Raw genomic sequence first — 14,714 nt, forward strand, 5'->3', positions numbered from 1 at the left:
TTAATGATAATATTTTGTGTTTGTGTGAAACCATTATTATTCCCACTATTTTATATTCTTGCAAGCTTACTCAAGTAAGGATAGCATCTATTTAATTTTTTTAATTTGATAATAGTAATGCAGCTTCTCATTTTATTCTGAAATGCCTAGGATTCCTGTGTTTATGCTTTCTTACTGTTGTCAACATTTACCCTCTTTCTTTTTTGTTATAAATAGATGCTTTTGTGGTCTGCCAACAAAGTATTTGAAGAGCTAACGGATATAGAGCGGCAGTTTCACAAAGCATTGTACACTATTCGAATTTATTTGAACTGTGAAAGATACTCTGTTGGTCTGCTGGACATGACTAAGGAGAAGGTAACAACCGTTTCGCCTGCTTGCTAGCTAAGTGCTGCTCCTGACTTTAAGTTATAAAATCCATCCTTCCAATTCATTTGTTCTGGATATTTCTGGTGCATGTCTCTCCAAGACACAAAGATACCATGCTTTCTAACCCTTTGGGATCATTTATATAAAATCTAACCATGTTACAAAAACTACATGCAAAATATAAGCATGGCAAAGGATACAACCACAATAAACATAACAGCAAATTCTGAAATAACTTTTCATATTAATAATTCCATATGAGAAAGAGCAGAAGAGAGAAGTGCAGGTATGATTATTGATTTGTAAATACCTGCCGTCTAAAACAACAATTACGCTGTATAACCATCCAGAGATAAGCCTCAGATTAGCCTGCAATTTACTGGCAAACATTTCTTGCCTGGAATGTATTTAACAATGTTTTCTTAATATTGTCTGAAATGTGACCAGAGTACAGCTACAGCGAAGGAAAAATAAAACTGCTATCCACAGATGTCATATTACCTATGAACACAGAACTGATTTTTGTTTCCTTTTGCTAAACCCTGTTTATCGTTTTCTCAGGAGTTCTATGATGAGTGGCCAATCCGGCTGGGGGAGGCAGAGCCTTACAAAGGCCCCAAGACACCTGACGGACGAGTGAGGATACTAATTTTTCTTTTTTATGAATCTTAATTTTGACATTGAGGCCATACACGTCACCTACACATTTTTTTTCTTTTTATTTAGGAAGTCAATTTTTATAAGATTATTGACTATATTTTACATGGAAAAGAAGAAATCAAAGTCATTCCGTGAGTACTCATTGGCAGCCTGCGAATGTGCAGTAATTAGATGCGTTGCTGGGATAGAATAATAACACGTCTGTACTGTAGAAATCATTTCATTTCATTCTCTCTCTAAAGGTCACCTCCAGCAGATCACTGGTGTCTTGTCAGTGGATTGCCAACATATGTTGCTGAAAATGGATTTGTAAGTTCATAACAAAAGTAAAACCGAAAAGTTTTAGTTCATGCAGTTCTTCTGATTGAACAAAAAAACCCCAAACCTCCTCACAACCAAAAAACCTCTACAAAAATACCGTGCTACTTCCAGTGTCCTTGGTTCCAAGTGAAATCGTGAGTCAGTAGTCTGGATGGAGACAAGCTCTCAGCACAAACAGCCACATCATCTGGAAAATTTCCCTCTGGTTGTGGTGACATCAGAGGAATAATGTCTGCGTCTGATGTCACTTCACAGGTTTGCTCACTAAATCTCACAACAAAATGTCAAAGTGAGAACATCATCATATACACAGTTTTACAGTTTTCTTTTTTCCTTGCATAGACAATATACGTAATTCAAAGTTGTGACGTCTGACAGTTATTAGTAATCCCATGGCATTTTTAATAGTAGTAAGGACAGAGAACTTAGTGCTCAGTTATTTCTGTCTATAACCCCTGTGCCATTTGAAACTGGGAGTGATTTTCTTCATCATGGTTATGGACTGTGAGGCATCATACATGAGGGACTTCACTACGAGCACTCCAGAACGACATCTGTTAGAATAACCACATCTAATTTAACAGGAACAGTTTTAATTTCTGTAGCTAGCTTTGGTGCTCACTGTTATTAGCTTAGAAAATACATATGCCTTTTAAAAATATCAGCCCAAGTCTTGGTGCACATTATATTCCGTTTAAACAATGTCTCCTTTTCTTAATGCTGCAGATTTGTAACATGATGAATGCACCAGCAGATGAATATTTCACATTTCAGGTAATTCCAGTAATGTTAATAATTATAGATATTGCAGAAAAATATGCTAATGCCTCCCACCAATTATTATACTGTTGATTACATAAATAATTTCTCCTTTGTGATGCACAGGCCTTAGTGTTACATCACCTATATCAATAGCTGTATTACTACTTTCAAAGAAATATACAACATTTCCTGTTCTTTGGCTTTCCTACAGAAAGGACCAGTGGATGAGACTGGATGGGTTATCAAAAATGTCCTGTCACTGCCTATTGTCAACAAAAAAGAAGAAATTGTGGGTGTTGCAACATTTTACAATAGGAAAGATGGAAAACCTTTTGACGAGTATGATGAACAGATCATTGAAGTAAGCTTAACAGGATTAGAGGCTTTAAGGAGCCATATGATGTTAATAAAAATATTCTTCTACAAAGTCATTTTAAAATGTCTGAAAATTTTCAAATAGGCTTTATTAACACCTAACCAAATGTCTATCCTCTTCACTACAGTTTCTTAAAAATCAGAAATTTTATTTCCCTTTATAAACGTGAAAATTTATGAGACATCATTTACATTCCAGTAATGCACAAGTCAGACTATTTTATTTGTAACCATTTGACTTTTTAGTGATGCTCAGCATCTCCTAATTAGCAGTGGGTAAGCAGGTAAGGTGTGATGCTTGCCAAGGGATACCATGCCTGTGATCACAGGAGTTCCCAGAGCACTCGTGATCCCAAGCACATGGGCAAGATAAGATGCTACACGGCGTATCCTAGCCCTCTCCGCAGACTTCAGCTTCATAAGCCTCACAGTCCTGCATAAAAAATGGGAACATGGGCCCTTAATTATGGGGCTGAGACAAACAATGTCACTAAAAGCTGTAAGGTACTAATGGAACCAGTTGGTGGAGGGTAAAGGTCTCTAACAAGTAGAGTTACACTTTGCTTTTCAAAGGGCACTACCAGAAACTGGAGTTTAAGAAAAGTAAGTTCAAATTGCAGTTTAATTTTATTGTCATGGTGTCATCTTTGCTTTGCTTGGCTTTGTTCCAGACTCTCACACAGTTCCTGGGGTGGTCCGTTTTAAATACTGACACTTATGACAAAATGAACAAGCTTGAAAACAGGAAAGACATTGCTCAGGAAATGCTTATGTACCAGACAAAGGCCACCCCTTCTGAAGTTGAATCTATACTGGTGAGTTTCTGTCCAGGGTCACAACATTAAGGGAGGAAATTTGCTACACAAAACCTGAATTTCTTATTCATTTTCATTTTTAGAAATACAAGGAGAAATTAAATGTAAATAGTCTAGAAGAATGTGATCAAAAGGATCTTGTCAGGATTTTGGTAAGTCATTAAACTGAAAATTCTGGTAGTGTGTTTATATCAGATAGTAGTATGTCCTCATTAGAGACAAAGTTGTGCTAGCCAAATCCTGATTAACTGACTTTAGCTACCAGTTCCACCAGCTAGACTTGGCTAGTCAGAGTTATATAGAAATGTTTATATGAATTAACATTTTAAAAGTGTTTAACTTCAAATAACCATCGGGACAGTGCCATAGCTACAACTGAATTTACTTAATTTTGAAAACAAAAGAAGGAACATTGATGTAAGGTCACTTTCATTCTGGGTAAGAGAACACACGTAGGAGTGTCCAGAGGAGCTAACCTACCTTTGGATTAATTTTCCCGCATTTCCTTAGGCAGAGAAGTCCAAAGACAGTGATCAATAACTTCACAGTGATGAAACAAATTTGATCTAATCAATTAAAACTCTGCTACTACTAACAAAAATGAGTCACTTTCTTTTCCAGTCTGTGCAGTCTTCTGGCTACCTCAGTATTTCAATCTCCAATAGGAGTGCCTTTTTGGAGGAAAAAGCACCCACTTAATGCACTTTGTTTTTTCTCGTGGAGCAGTCCTGGAGCACACGCACTGGCTTACTTTGTCTGAAACAAAGCTCAGAGATGTGCTCCAGGAAAACACCGAATGAACTCCCACTGTTAATGGATCAAAGCAGTGCTAGGCTGAAGAAAAAAAGGTCAAATACACACAAATCTGTTGAATTCCGGTACCAACTACTTCTACATACTCCTCCTATCACACCACATTTACTAATGTAGACATAGCCATAGGGAAAAGATCTCATTAAACTATTTGTATTTATTTGTAAGCCAGAATGTAATGGTGTTACGGTTTTACTGGTTCCCACAGTACAGATGCTCACACAGCTTAGATGTGATGTGGTGAAGCCAAAAAACATCACAGACCTTGTATAGCTTCACATACCTTTTAAAGTAAATTGAAGTTAGCTGCATGAAGAATTGCAAAAATGAATAGATAAACATTATAAAATCTCTCTACTGAGAGAGCAATAAGTGAGTATTAGGGTACAGGCTCCAAATGTAAAAACATAGTAACAATATGAATTTTTAAATCTCCAAAAAGCAATTAAAATGAGTTCTCTCAACATTGTGGAGTCACAAATTCAAAGGTCTAATATCTTCTGCACTGCCAAGGCTACATGCAAATGCTTTATCCTATTATAAGACCTGGAATCCCAGAGAGCTAATGAGATAAAGCAGGTGTTTCTACATCTGATGATTCACAAAGTAATGGGTCTTAAAACACCAGTGCTCCAGATTTCCTTGTCCTTGACCTCAGATCAGAGTAGATGTAAAGGAAAATCCCAGGGAGAAGGAAACATTTTTCCATGGATGTTCAGCCTTCCTTGTTTGTTGAAATACATGCATACGTTGAGTTGTCTTTTTTCCTCATCCATGAAATGGAGATCATTTACAGACTACTATGGTGGAAGGGAGTCATTGTGATCATATAATCTATTTTTCGCATTGCATCAAACCACCAGCACTTCAGAGGTTAAAAAATGTACAGGAATCTTTGCTTGCCTATAGCCACTTTGAAAGAAGCCAAGGCTATGGGTAAGTAGGCATGCAAGCAAGCCTTTTCTTATTATCAAGTTGCTATACTTGATACTAATGTAAAAGTAAAAAATGTTTTCTTCTAGACAGGCTGGTTTTGGTCACTGTATTCATCACTATTCATAAGATCCAAAAAGGAAGAAGAACACTTAGCAAGAATAATCTTGGTTGTGAAAAAGGTGAACTGCAGCCTTGAGACCAGGCTAAAAGTGGGAGAACCATAGGACTTTATACCAGGAAGGAGAAAATTCCGTGACCTGAGATTTCTGAAGGAAGGAAATGTTGAGGTGCTTACAACAGACTGTGTTGGAATTCAGAGTAGGAAAAGGAATTCAAGCCTTTTACCTGTCCTCTTTCAGCAGAAAGCCAGCAGTGTCAGTCGTGTTTCGTAACTTAATGCACATTAGTCTGCACAGAAACCCGAGGCATTTGGAGACACAGTGTCCTTAGGAGATAGTGGAGATACACTATCCTTAGGCAATGTTTCTACTGAAGCCAGAAAAGAAAAGAAAAAAGTTTGCCTAACTTTATTCTTGCCAGAAAAAAAACCTTGTGTTTTTGACTTTTCCTAACAGAAAGAAGAATTACCTGATCCAAAAGATTTAGAACTGTATGAATTCCGCTTCAGTGACTTTCCTGTTACAGAGCATGGCCTGATAACTTGTGGGATACGACTGTTCTTTGAGATAAATGTTGTTGAAAAGTTCAAAGTCCCAGCTGAGGTCTGATTTATTTTGTCATGTTTATTTTAAGATTGAAGAAAAATCGCTCAGTGTTGGTACTTTAATATAGAAGTAGGCAATACTAAAATATTAGTGGTATAGGTAGCAATCTTCCATTCTTAATTAAACATTTGCATATTTGTCATAAAGACTTAAAACTAATCCTGAAATTGTGTGAGCTATGGAAGGAATTAAATCAACATATATTTACATAAGAACAATTTGCTGTTTCCATGTTTAATTCAATGAAAAACAATTATTTTCATAGAACTTGCACATTATTACGGTAATTTCATAGTATTTTCCATCAATTTTATAGGAATTCCATCATTTTGTTTCAATGAACAGCACAGCCTTAACCACTTTTGTTGGTACTAGGTCCTTACAAGATGGATGTACACAGTCCGGAAGGGTTATCGAGACATTACGTACCATAACTGGCGACATGGATTCAATGTGGGACAAACCATGTTTACTCTGCTGATGGTAATGTTGCTAATATTAACCTTACATTCATCAAGTAGTTTTCCTTTCAGTTCCAACTGGAAAATCCAGGGAGGTTCACACTCAGCATGGTCTGTTTTCTTTTACAGACAGGCAAAATAAAGAAATACTACACTGATCTAGAAGCCTTTGCCATGGTTGCTGCTGCTTTCTGCCACGACATTGACCACAGAGGGACCAATAACTTGTATCAGATGAAGTAAGTACAAATCCTCAAATATATGGATACCTAATATTTTTAATGGCAAATGAAAAAAAACATGTCAAAGCTTGCAAAGCTGTAAGGTATATACTCCATATTCATCTGGCATGAATGAACATTTATCCTAGGGAAGATTTCTGCCTCAGAGCATTTGCCACGACAGCTGAAACACAAAGACAAGATGCAAAAGCAGAATCTTAGAAGGATCTCCTAGAGCTGCAGTTCATGTTTAAGCTCTTGCAATGCTCGGATCGTGGCAGAGCCTCATGCACATGAGGCCACAAAGAAATGAAAAAAGTAAATTTAAATCCCTAACCGGATTACTTTTTTTTCAAGACAGGGCATAAGCACTTTTGTGGAGAGGGATTCGGGATGTGGCATAGACAAGGGCCAGTTTAAGGGAGACAGGATTTGAGATGCATTCTTTTTCCCTATGTTCCACAGTAGGATCTGACTAGCTCAGTTGTTCCGCCCCCCTCCTCCTCAGCTCACTGGCTGATGTAGGTCCTTTCCTGAGGTGTAATCTCCTCGTGTTATACAGGATTCTGAGCTAAAGACTTTGTGTTCAGCCCCGGGGTCCACATGCCAGTAAGTTACACATCATGTGGTTAAGCTTTCCCATTCACAACCCTTTTTGTTCTGAGAAAATATTCTAAAGGATTTCTTTGTGATTTTTCCCTTGTTTGTTGTTGTTATGGAACAATAGTAGATGCTTGTTATAAAACAATATAATTTCATTTTGTTTTAAACTTACCTTTTTATCACAACATTTCAGAAGAATGGGTCTCACCATGATATGTAAAGTGAACAATCTACCATTTAGTCTTCTTACATTTCATGTTAGGGCCTGTTTTTATGTGCTGGCTGGAGAACATATGTTTCTTAGGATGTTGCATGTACCGAAAGACCATAACCATGATTTTCTGAGTACAGTTTCCCAACAACTGTATCTCCAGAATGATAGATCATCCTCCTCCGGCCCTGGACATGCTTCTCCCCAGTGAGGCATCTCAGCCCACACGCTGGAGCAGCGACATGAGGGGATTTTCTGATTATTCTCAGGGATTCTCCAGGTGACGTAGGAGAGAGAATGACAGATGCCGATTCTTATTCAGCAGGCTGCCTCTCATCCAAATAAGTTTAGGGAGGTTTTAAATCTTCCTACTGTGGTCTTCCCTCACTGAAAGCCCTCTACGTGAGGTCATATGCAGTGAAGCTATTTATAAAAGTTATCAGGCTTTACCATGTCAGTCCTAAACACAAGTCAGAAAATACAGGTAGCATGTAGCAATCCACCTTGGCTTATCTGAGGAATGGAGCTATTAGCCAAGGGAAAAAAGGAGGAAAATACACTTCCAAATACGCAGAACCACCTGGTGCCTACGTCAATAGGACATTTCTCCCTTCGTACCACTGCCATTGTCTGATGCAGAATTCCCTCTGCTTGAAGCTTTGCCCAATGTCAGAGGAATACTCTGAGATCTGTGATAAGACTGAGCACATCGGAGCTGTGAGGACTTGTGCAGTCCATGAAACAGTGATTTTAGGGGACGGGAGGAGCCCAAGGGCATTAGAGGAATTAAACTCCATTATACTGTTACTTTAGATTTAACTAACTTAGAGTGAGTTAGAATCACAGGGGACGTGGCCCACGGTCATTACAGACAAGTTCAAAAGCCGTGCCACACAAGAAATACTAAAAGATGCATAAAGGCTGTTTTTAAGGTACACAGAAGGTGTGTAGATTAAACAAACAACAAAACTGAACATGCAAGACAAAACAGAGGCATGTCTTTTTAAAAGAGTTTTTGAGTTTTGAGGCATCTAACCATGTCTTTGACTTTAGTGGGCACTAAACACCCAATGCTCTCCAATTTCCATCATTAATCAGTCACAAGAGTGAAGGCAAGCAAGTTTGTTGGGTTTTTTTGCTCTGCATCATACCAATAGTTAAGATACACAGATTAAACTATTGAACGTGCAAATCAGAAGGCATTTTAATCAAAAAACCCTGAATCAAAAATATTGCTTCCATAATATTATAAAGAATTGCTTCTGTTTCAACAGGTCAGCTGCTCCCCTGGCAAAGCTTCACGGCTCCTCCATTTTAGAAAGGCATCACCTGGAGTACAGTAAAACCCTACTGCAAGATGAGGTATGTCTGCATGAGCCTTCTGCTCACACTGATCAACACAAAAGATCCAATCAAGTTACAATGTTCCAAATTTCACCTTGTCTTATTCATTCCTCTAGGTCCAATTATGCTAAAATTCAGAAGTTTAAGTCAAACATATTGTCCACTTTTAGAGAAACAGTAATTCTGCCAGAAACAGACTCCTCAAGACAGAAAAGCTTTTCCTCTGGGCCTCACTCATACTCCTCAGGTTTTTTGCGCTTTCACGAAACAGCTGATGTTAAAACCAAAGTAGAAAATGCAATTACATATGTACAAAATGCTGTAATTGCACTGCTGCCTCTGGTTCAGGGGGTCTGAGTTCAGCTGCTGGCTCTGGCAGCTGAGGAGCAAAGGGATGGAGCTGTTTATGGAAGATCCCCTCACTCCCAGGCCAGGCCCCACACATCTTACCTTGCTCAAATGAGGCAGTATCATGAGGATCGGCTGCAGTTCCCGTTACTGATCCTCCCTGAATTCGGCAGGCCCTTCCCCAGCAGCTGCGGAGGTGAGGTCCCCCCAACCGTCTCCTCAGGCTCAACAAAATGGCGGCAGCGTGGCCCACCAAGGCCCTCTGCCATCCTTCCCTCAGCGCAGCCTGGCTCTGCTCTACCTACAAGGAAAGAGATTATTTACAACTCTTTACCAAATATTTTGCAGGGAAATTAGAGATTTGAAAGGCAAGGCTTGAGCACAGGCCCCCTCCAGCCCACTTGTTCATCACAGTGTGGCAGGCACCCGCTTCCACCCTCATTTTCTGATCCCTGTGGTGGTGCCATTTCCTGACCTCAGGAGGCCACAGAATAAGTTCTTACACTAACCAGTAGCACAATGATCATAAAAACCCCAGAAGATTTATAGTTTAAAAAAAAAAAACAAAACAAAAACCAAACACGAAACCGCCCCAAAAACCCAGAAACCACCTTTACCTTTGTTGACGGCAATATACTTTTTCAAAGGTGAGGTGGCGGGGAGTGAGCCCTGCTCTTTGCTGGAGCGGTTGTCAGGATCTCTGGAGCTCTCCACAGCAGCCTCCCTGCACCCTGTGCTCTCACAGAGACTCTCCCCTCAGGGAAAAAAGGAAGGAAATCCAGGACATTTAGAAAAATGCCAAGCGTGACACTCTCATTCCCTTTGCCTGAGGAAAAGGCCATTGCACTCACAATGGCAGGTCCCTGCAGCACTGCAAGCTGTAAACTGGGGGGAAAAGTCCTTACTGCGAAGCTTTAAAAAGTCTAGGAAAATTAGGTGTATGGAATGTGAACTGTAAAGAAATGAAGAACTGCCATTTCTTTACTAAGTGTGTGGAATGCAGGTGGTTTTCTTTGGTTTTAACATATATGTGGCAGTTGCAGTACTTGCAACTGTTTTGAGTCACCGTGGATTTACTTATTTGTGCAGCTTTTGAGGGCAACATCTGAGATCCACCTACCCTCCACACAGTTAATTAGCCATTTATGAGCCATGAATAAGGGCCATCTTTACCAATGGAATAATTTTTCGTTTGTGGCATTATTTTAATTTAGGGACTGTAGTTGGCCAGTTTTGTTATACTATTCTGAGACAACCTGTATAGTACAAACCAAAGCCAGTGTTATAAAAGGAATTGAATTCGTAAACTTTCCATCTTGCAGAGTTTAAACATCTTCCAGAACCTAAATAAGCGCCAGTTTGAAACTGTTCTACACTTATTTGAAGTTGCAATAATAGCAACTGACTTGGCTTTGTATTTCAAGTAAGTACTAAATTCTGTATAACTTCCTACTGAAAAAATGTCAATCCTATACAATTTGTAACTGTAGTTTTCCATTGTTTATATGCAGAGTACAGAGCTATATTTAAAATTGTTATTAAGTCTAATTCTTGTAAAAAACAAAAAAAGACATTCTTAGATTGATGATAAGCTTTCAAATTAGAGAACACACAGATGTATATAATACTTAGTATACATTTATTAGGTCATTCAAATATGCTTTTTGTTACAGCAAACACTGCACTTCAGAAGCGTGGGTTCTGTAGCCTAACCGTCAGGTTGTGTGCATGTGTGATACTGTGCCATACTACAGTCTGTCAGAGACTCAACAGGACTGTGCTTGTGATGTGGAAATTAAGATGCTGTTTTAAAAACAAAACTGCAGACATCAATCGATCCCAGCACTAAATATGCCAAAGACTCCAAATATCAAATCATCCATCTTGTTCCCACGTTACTGACTTACTGTGCTTTTATAAAGAGTATTTTCCTTAAAGATATATGGAGCCTTTTGTTTTGGTCTAGATGTCTTATGACTGGGACAATTTAAAGCCAGGAGACGGGAAACAATTCAGTAAGTTGTTCAACAGTTATTAGTGAACAGTAATTCCATTATTTCATTCATTCTAAATGCAAAATAGCAATAGCAAAACACATATTTTCAAAGTTCTTCTCAGTCAGGCCTTGCTTAGTGCTGCTGTGGATTTTTGAGGGGAGGGAAGGGAAGAATATTTATCAGTATTTGCTTCACTTCCCTTAATTCATTATATTACAGGAAGTAACAAACATAATACTAAAGAAATATGAATGTCACTCCAGTTTAATATGAAGAATTAGAAAATTTATTTTTGTCAGGTATATAGCAAAATCTGTACGTGCTAGGTTACCTGAAAAGTTTGGGTTAAACAGGAAGAAGGTGTCACTTTAATACAACTGTGACTAGGATGCTACTCTGGAAAAGCATAAATATCAGAAATATGGTTTTCTATTTAACTTTTAATGCAGAAACTATATGTGGTTTATTGGTATGTTTTAACAGGAAAAGAACTATGTTTCAAAAGATTGTGGATGCAATTGAAAAAATGGAATCAGAAGAGGAGGCAATTAAATATATATCTATTGACCCAACCAAAAAAGAAGTCATCATGTAGGTGGTTAATATTTTACTCTTTATTCAATGTAAATGAAGACTTGGTGTTGCTGCCTGATGATGAGCATAACCATGATTTTAAATTAGAAATAGATGTCTACATTCTTCTCACAACATGCATCTATCTGCATCTTAGGTACCTAAATGCCTTAAAAGATCTAGACTTTTTTTTTTTTTTTTTTTTTTCCTAATCCTTGTCCTAACGCCATTCCTGTTCTGTGTGGTGCTTTTGAAGGGCTATGATGATGACGGGATGTGACCTCTCTGCTATAACCAAGCCTTGGGAAGTGCAAAGCAAGGTAGGTACCTTTCAAACAGCCAATACTGCATTTGAGGTCTACTGCTTCGTTGGTGCATGATAATGAAAAAAAAAAATTACTTATGATCATTTTATAGATATTTAAGTATCTGCACCCAACTGTGTTTCCAGAAAACAGCCTCTATTTTTCTGTCACTGTATGTATAAGGGTTCCACGATGCCTCTCCCCAACCACCCTACAGTTGTTCCACCCTTCCCTACTTGTCCTGCCACTAAAACTGGCATCCCTGATTGTGTCAGCTGTTCTAGCTACCCTTAAATATCACTCCGTTATTTTTGTACTATCCAACATTTGCTATTTTTCAGGTACAGATTTAACAATGGTATGATTTGAATTAATTGTGTCTATTCTGTAGATCTTGGTGCCATTTCAAAGTAGCTTAAACACACTAAAAATAAACTCTGTAATACAGTGTGACACTGCTTTGTACATAAGTACTTCAGTACTTACTGACCATCTTGCTGAATCTCATCACTTAGCTTTAAAGGAACAGCTTTTAATCAAATGCATAATCAAAACAGAACCGCACGACGCTTGTGGGGCCTTCTAAGTAATAGATATTACCGGTGCCAGAAGATCCCCTTATGTTGCTAATAGTGTCTTGTCCCTGTTGACAATAATCTATCATTTCCTCAGCATGCACCAGAATATTGGTAGAGATAATTTGCTGGAAAAAGCCTTAAGAACGCTAGAGAGCACCTGTAATTTTTGAAAGAAGCAACTGACTACCTCTACAGGGACTAAAGAGTGGAATTCCATTGTGTTTGACCAAAGCTTCCTATTTCTGGAGAACTTTTTAAACTAGATGACACAGAGACAACACAACTAGCAAGAAATAAGCCCTCTCTTTGTGGAAGGGAAGTTAACAATGCTATTAAGTAGTAAACAGTAATATGCCAGTTCTTGGTTAATCAACATTTTCACAATTTTCTGGAAAGCCTTGTTTTTTTATTTATTTAAATTTACCACTTTCTGCTGACACTTCCACTGAATTGTGATTATTCAGGTTGCCCTCATGGTTGCAAACGAATTCTGGGAGCAAGGTGACCTTGAACGAACTGTGCTACAGCAACAACCAATTGTAAGTACTAAATAATTTAACTGTATTAGGCAATATTAACTGCTATTAAACCACTGACTAAATAATGGTCCATGATGCTGACTAGATCACTATACCAAAAAGCATGGTATCTACATGATCTAAATTACTGCTTTTCTCTTCTAGCCTATGATGGACAGAAACAAAGGAGATGAACTACCTAAGCTCCAAGTTGGTTTCATAGATTTTGTGTGCACATTTGTGTACAAGGTAAGAATAATTATTTTGTTTTGCCACTGCTGTAGTTCTGATGGCACAATTAGTGACAAACTCTTTCAGTTAAAAACTTCTAGAGAGCGGCAGGACTCTTGGTCACAGGGGAAACAACTGTCACAACCGCCACAATTTTTCAGTCTTGCTCCCACAAAGCAAATTCGAGAGATGTGAAAACAGATTCATTAGAAGTGAAGAACTCGGTGAAACTCGATGGCGCTGAGGTTTTGTTACTACCTTGAAAGACTGAATCAGAAAGCCCAGTCTGATTCTTCAGTCCCGTTTAATATAAGTATGCACCATGTGGTGGTTACAGAAAGCAGTTACTGGCACAGCAAAGGGAACAGGAAACTTGCAATACTCTGGAAATACAGATATCCTGTATCTTCCATATAGCACTGAAATGCCATTATTAATCCCTGTCCAGCTTTTCATATTATCGCAAAATCTCATGCAGAAAAGCAACATGCAATATTTTCACATCTTCAGATACATCCTCATTGGCTTGGAACATACTATAGGATACTGGAGTTTTATTATAACCTGATAGTGATAAGCATATGAAAAAATACCGTGTATCATAGTTATAATTGTATGATATGAATCAGACTGTCAAATGTGGGTTTACGGAAAATACCGAAATGTGCAGTATAGAATTCAGGTCTTTTCTAACCGCCGATGCACAACCAGGCATTATGACCCCAACACAGTATTTCCAGTAATAGGCCACCACTGCATGCTCAAGAACGAGCTTTCAAACGTGCACCAGCAGGTACTCACCCTACTACTTTTAAAATTCTTCCTCTTCTCCAGAAAACCCACTAGCAGAGATGGAACAAGTGCTTGAAAAAAATGTGAAATCAAACACAATTAATCTAGCATACATACTGAATTAGATTTAATAGAACAACAAAAGCGAATGTTTTCTCTGCAAAGCAGCAGTATTTCTACAAATTCAGACTCTACAAATCATCAGTGTTTCCGGATTTCTAATTTCCTATTTGAATTGTTTGTATAGGAATTCTCAAGGTTTCACAAGGAAATTACACCTATGTTTGATGGTCTTCAAAACAACAGGGTTGAATGGAAAACAAGAGCTGATGAGTACGAAGAGAAGATGAAAATTATTGAGGAACAAAAGAAAAAGGAAGAAGAAGCAGCTGCCAAAAAAGGTTAAGTAACTTCTAAGGTTTTCATTTATATATATTTGTAAGGCAGTCAACACATCCTCTGTCTCTCAAATTCGCACATGCAGTGCACTCATGCAATATTCTAGTAAACTTCACACTAATGGTATGCAAGTTCTGAATTAGCCAGATTAGCTTTATCTTTACTTGGAAGAGGTGTAACCTTTCAAGATTAAACAAATCTAGTACACTGACCTCATTCTCTAAACTGCAGAATGGCAGAAAATGTGACCATCACAGAAATGAAGGGAATGTAAACTTTCTTTTGCCTTAAGTCTTAAAACTGAATGTCACTAAACACGTATTTACCTGTGAATGCTTCAGTCACCTGAAATACTAG

The 14,714-nt window shown here is 38.2% G+C and overlaps 1 protein-coding gene across 2 annotated transcripts in view; it reads left to right on the forward strand.

Moving 5' to 3' along the window:
* PDE6C (phosphodiesterase 6C) overlaps positions 1-14,714 on the forward strand; it is a 29,207-nt gene that overhangs the window by 12,008 nt on the left and 2,485 nt on the right. For both annotated transcript variants that reach the window (XM_074154645.1, XM_074154646.1), the window contains exons 4-21: positions 217-357; positions 931-1,005; positions 1,096-1,160; positions 1,272-1,338; positions 2,077-2,124; positions 2,324-2,473; positions 3,159-3,302; positions 3,386-3,454; positions 5,627-5,773; positions 6,152-6,259; positions 6,367-6,476; positions 8,547-8,634; positions 10,287-10,387; positions 11,445-11,552; positions 11,791-11,854; positions 12,882-12,956; positions 13,101-13,184; positions 14,206-14,359. In XM_074154645.1, coding sequence (XP_074010746.1) covers positions 217-357; positions 931-1,005; positions 1,096-1,160; positions 1,272-1,338; positions 2,077-2,124; positions 2,324-2,473; positions 3,159-3,302; positions 3,386-3,454; positions 5,627-5,773; positions 6,152-6,259; positions 6,367-6,476; positions 8,547-8,634; positions 10,287-10,387; positions 11,445-11,552; positions 11,791-11,854; positions 12,882-12,956; positions 13,101-13,184; positions 14,206-14,359 — 1,798 coding nt within the window. The remainder of the gene's footprint in view (positions 1-216; positions 358-930; positions 1,006-1,095; positions 1,161-1,271; positions 1,339-2,076; positions 2,125-2,323; positions 2,474-3,158; positions 3,303-3,385; positions 3,455-5,626; positions 5,774-6,151; positions 6,260-6,366; positions 6,477-8,546; positions 8,635-10,286; positions 10,388-11,444; positions 11,553-11,790; positions 11,855-12,881; positions 12,957-13,100; positions 13,185-14,205; positions 14,360-14,714) is intronic.

Source organism: Numenius arquata, chromosome 10, assembly GCF_964106895.1.
Source record: "Numenius arquata chromosome 10, bNumArq3.hap1.1, whole genome shotgun sequence".
Lineage (NCBI taxonomy): Eukaryota > Metazoa > Chordata > Aves > Charadriiformes > Scolopacidae > Numenius > Numenius arquata.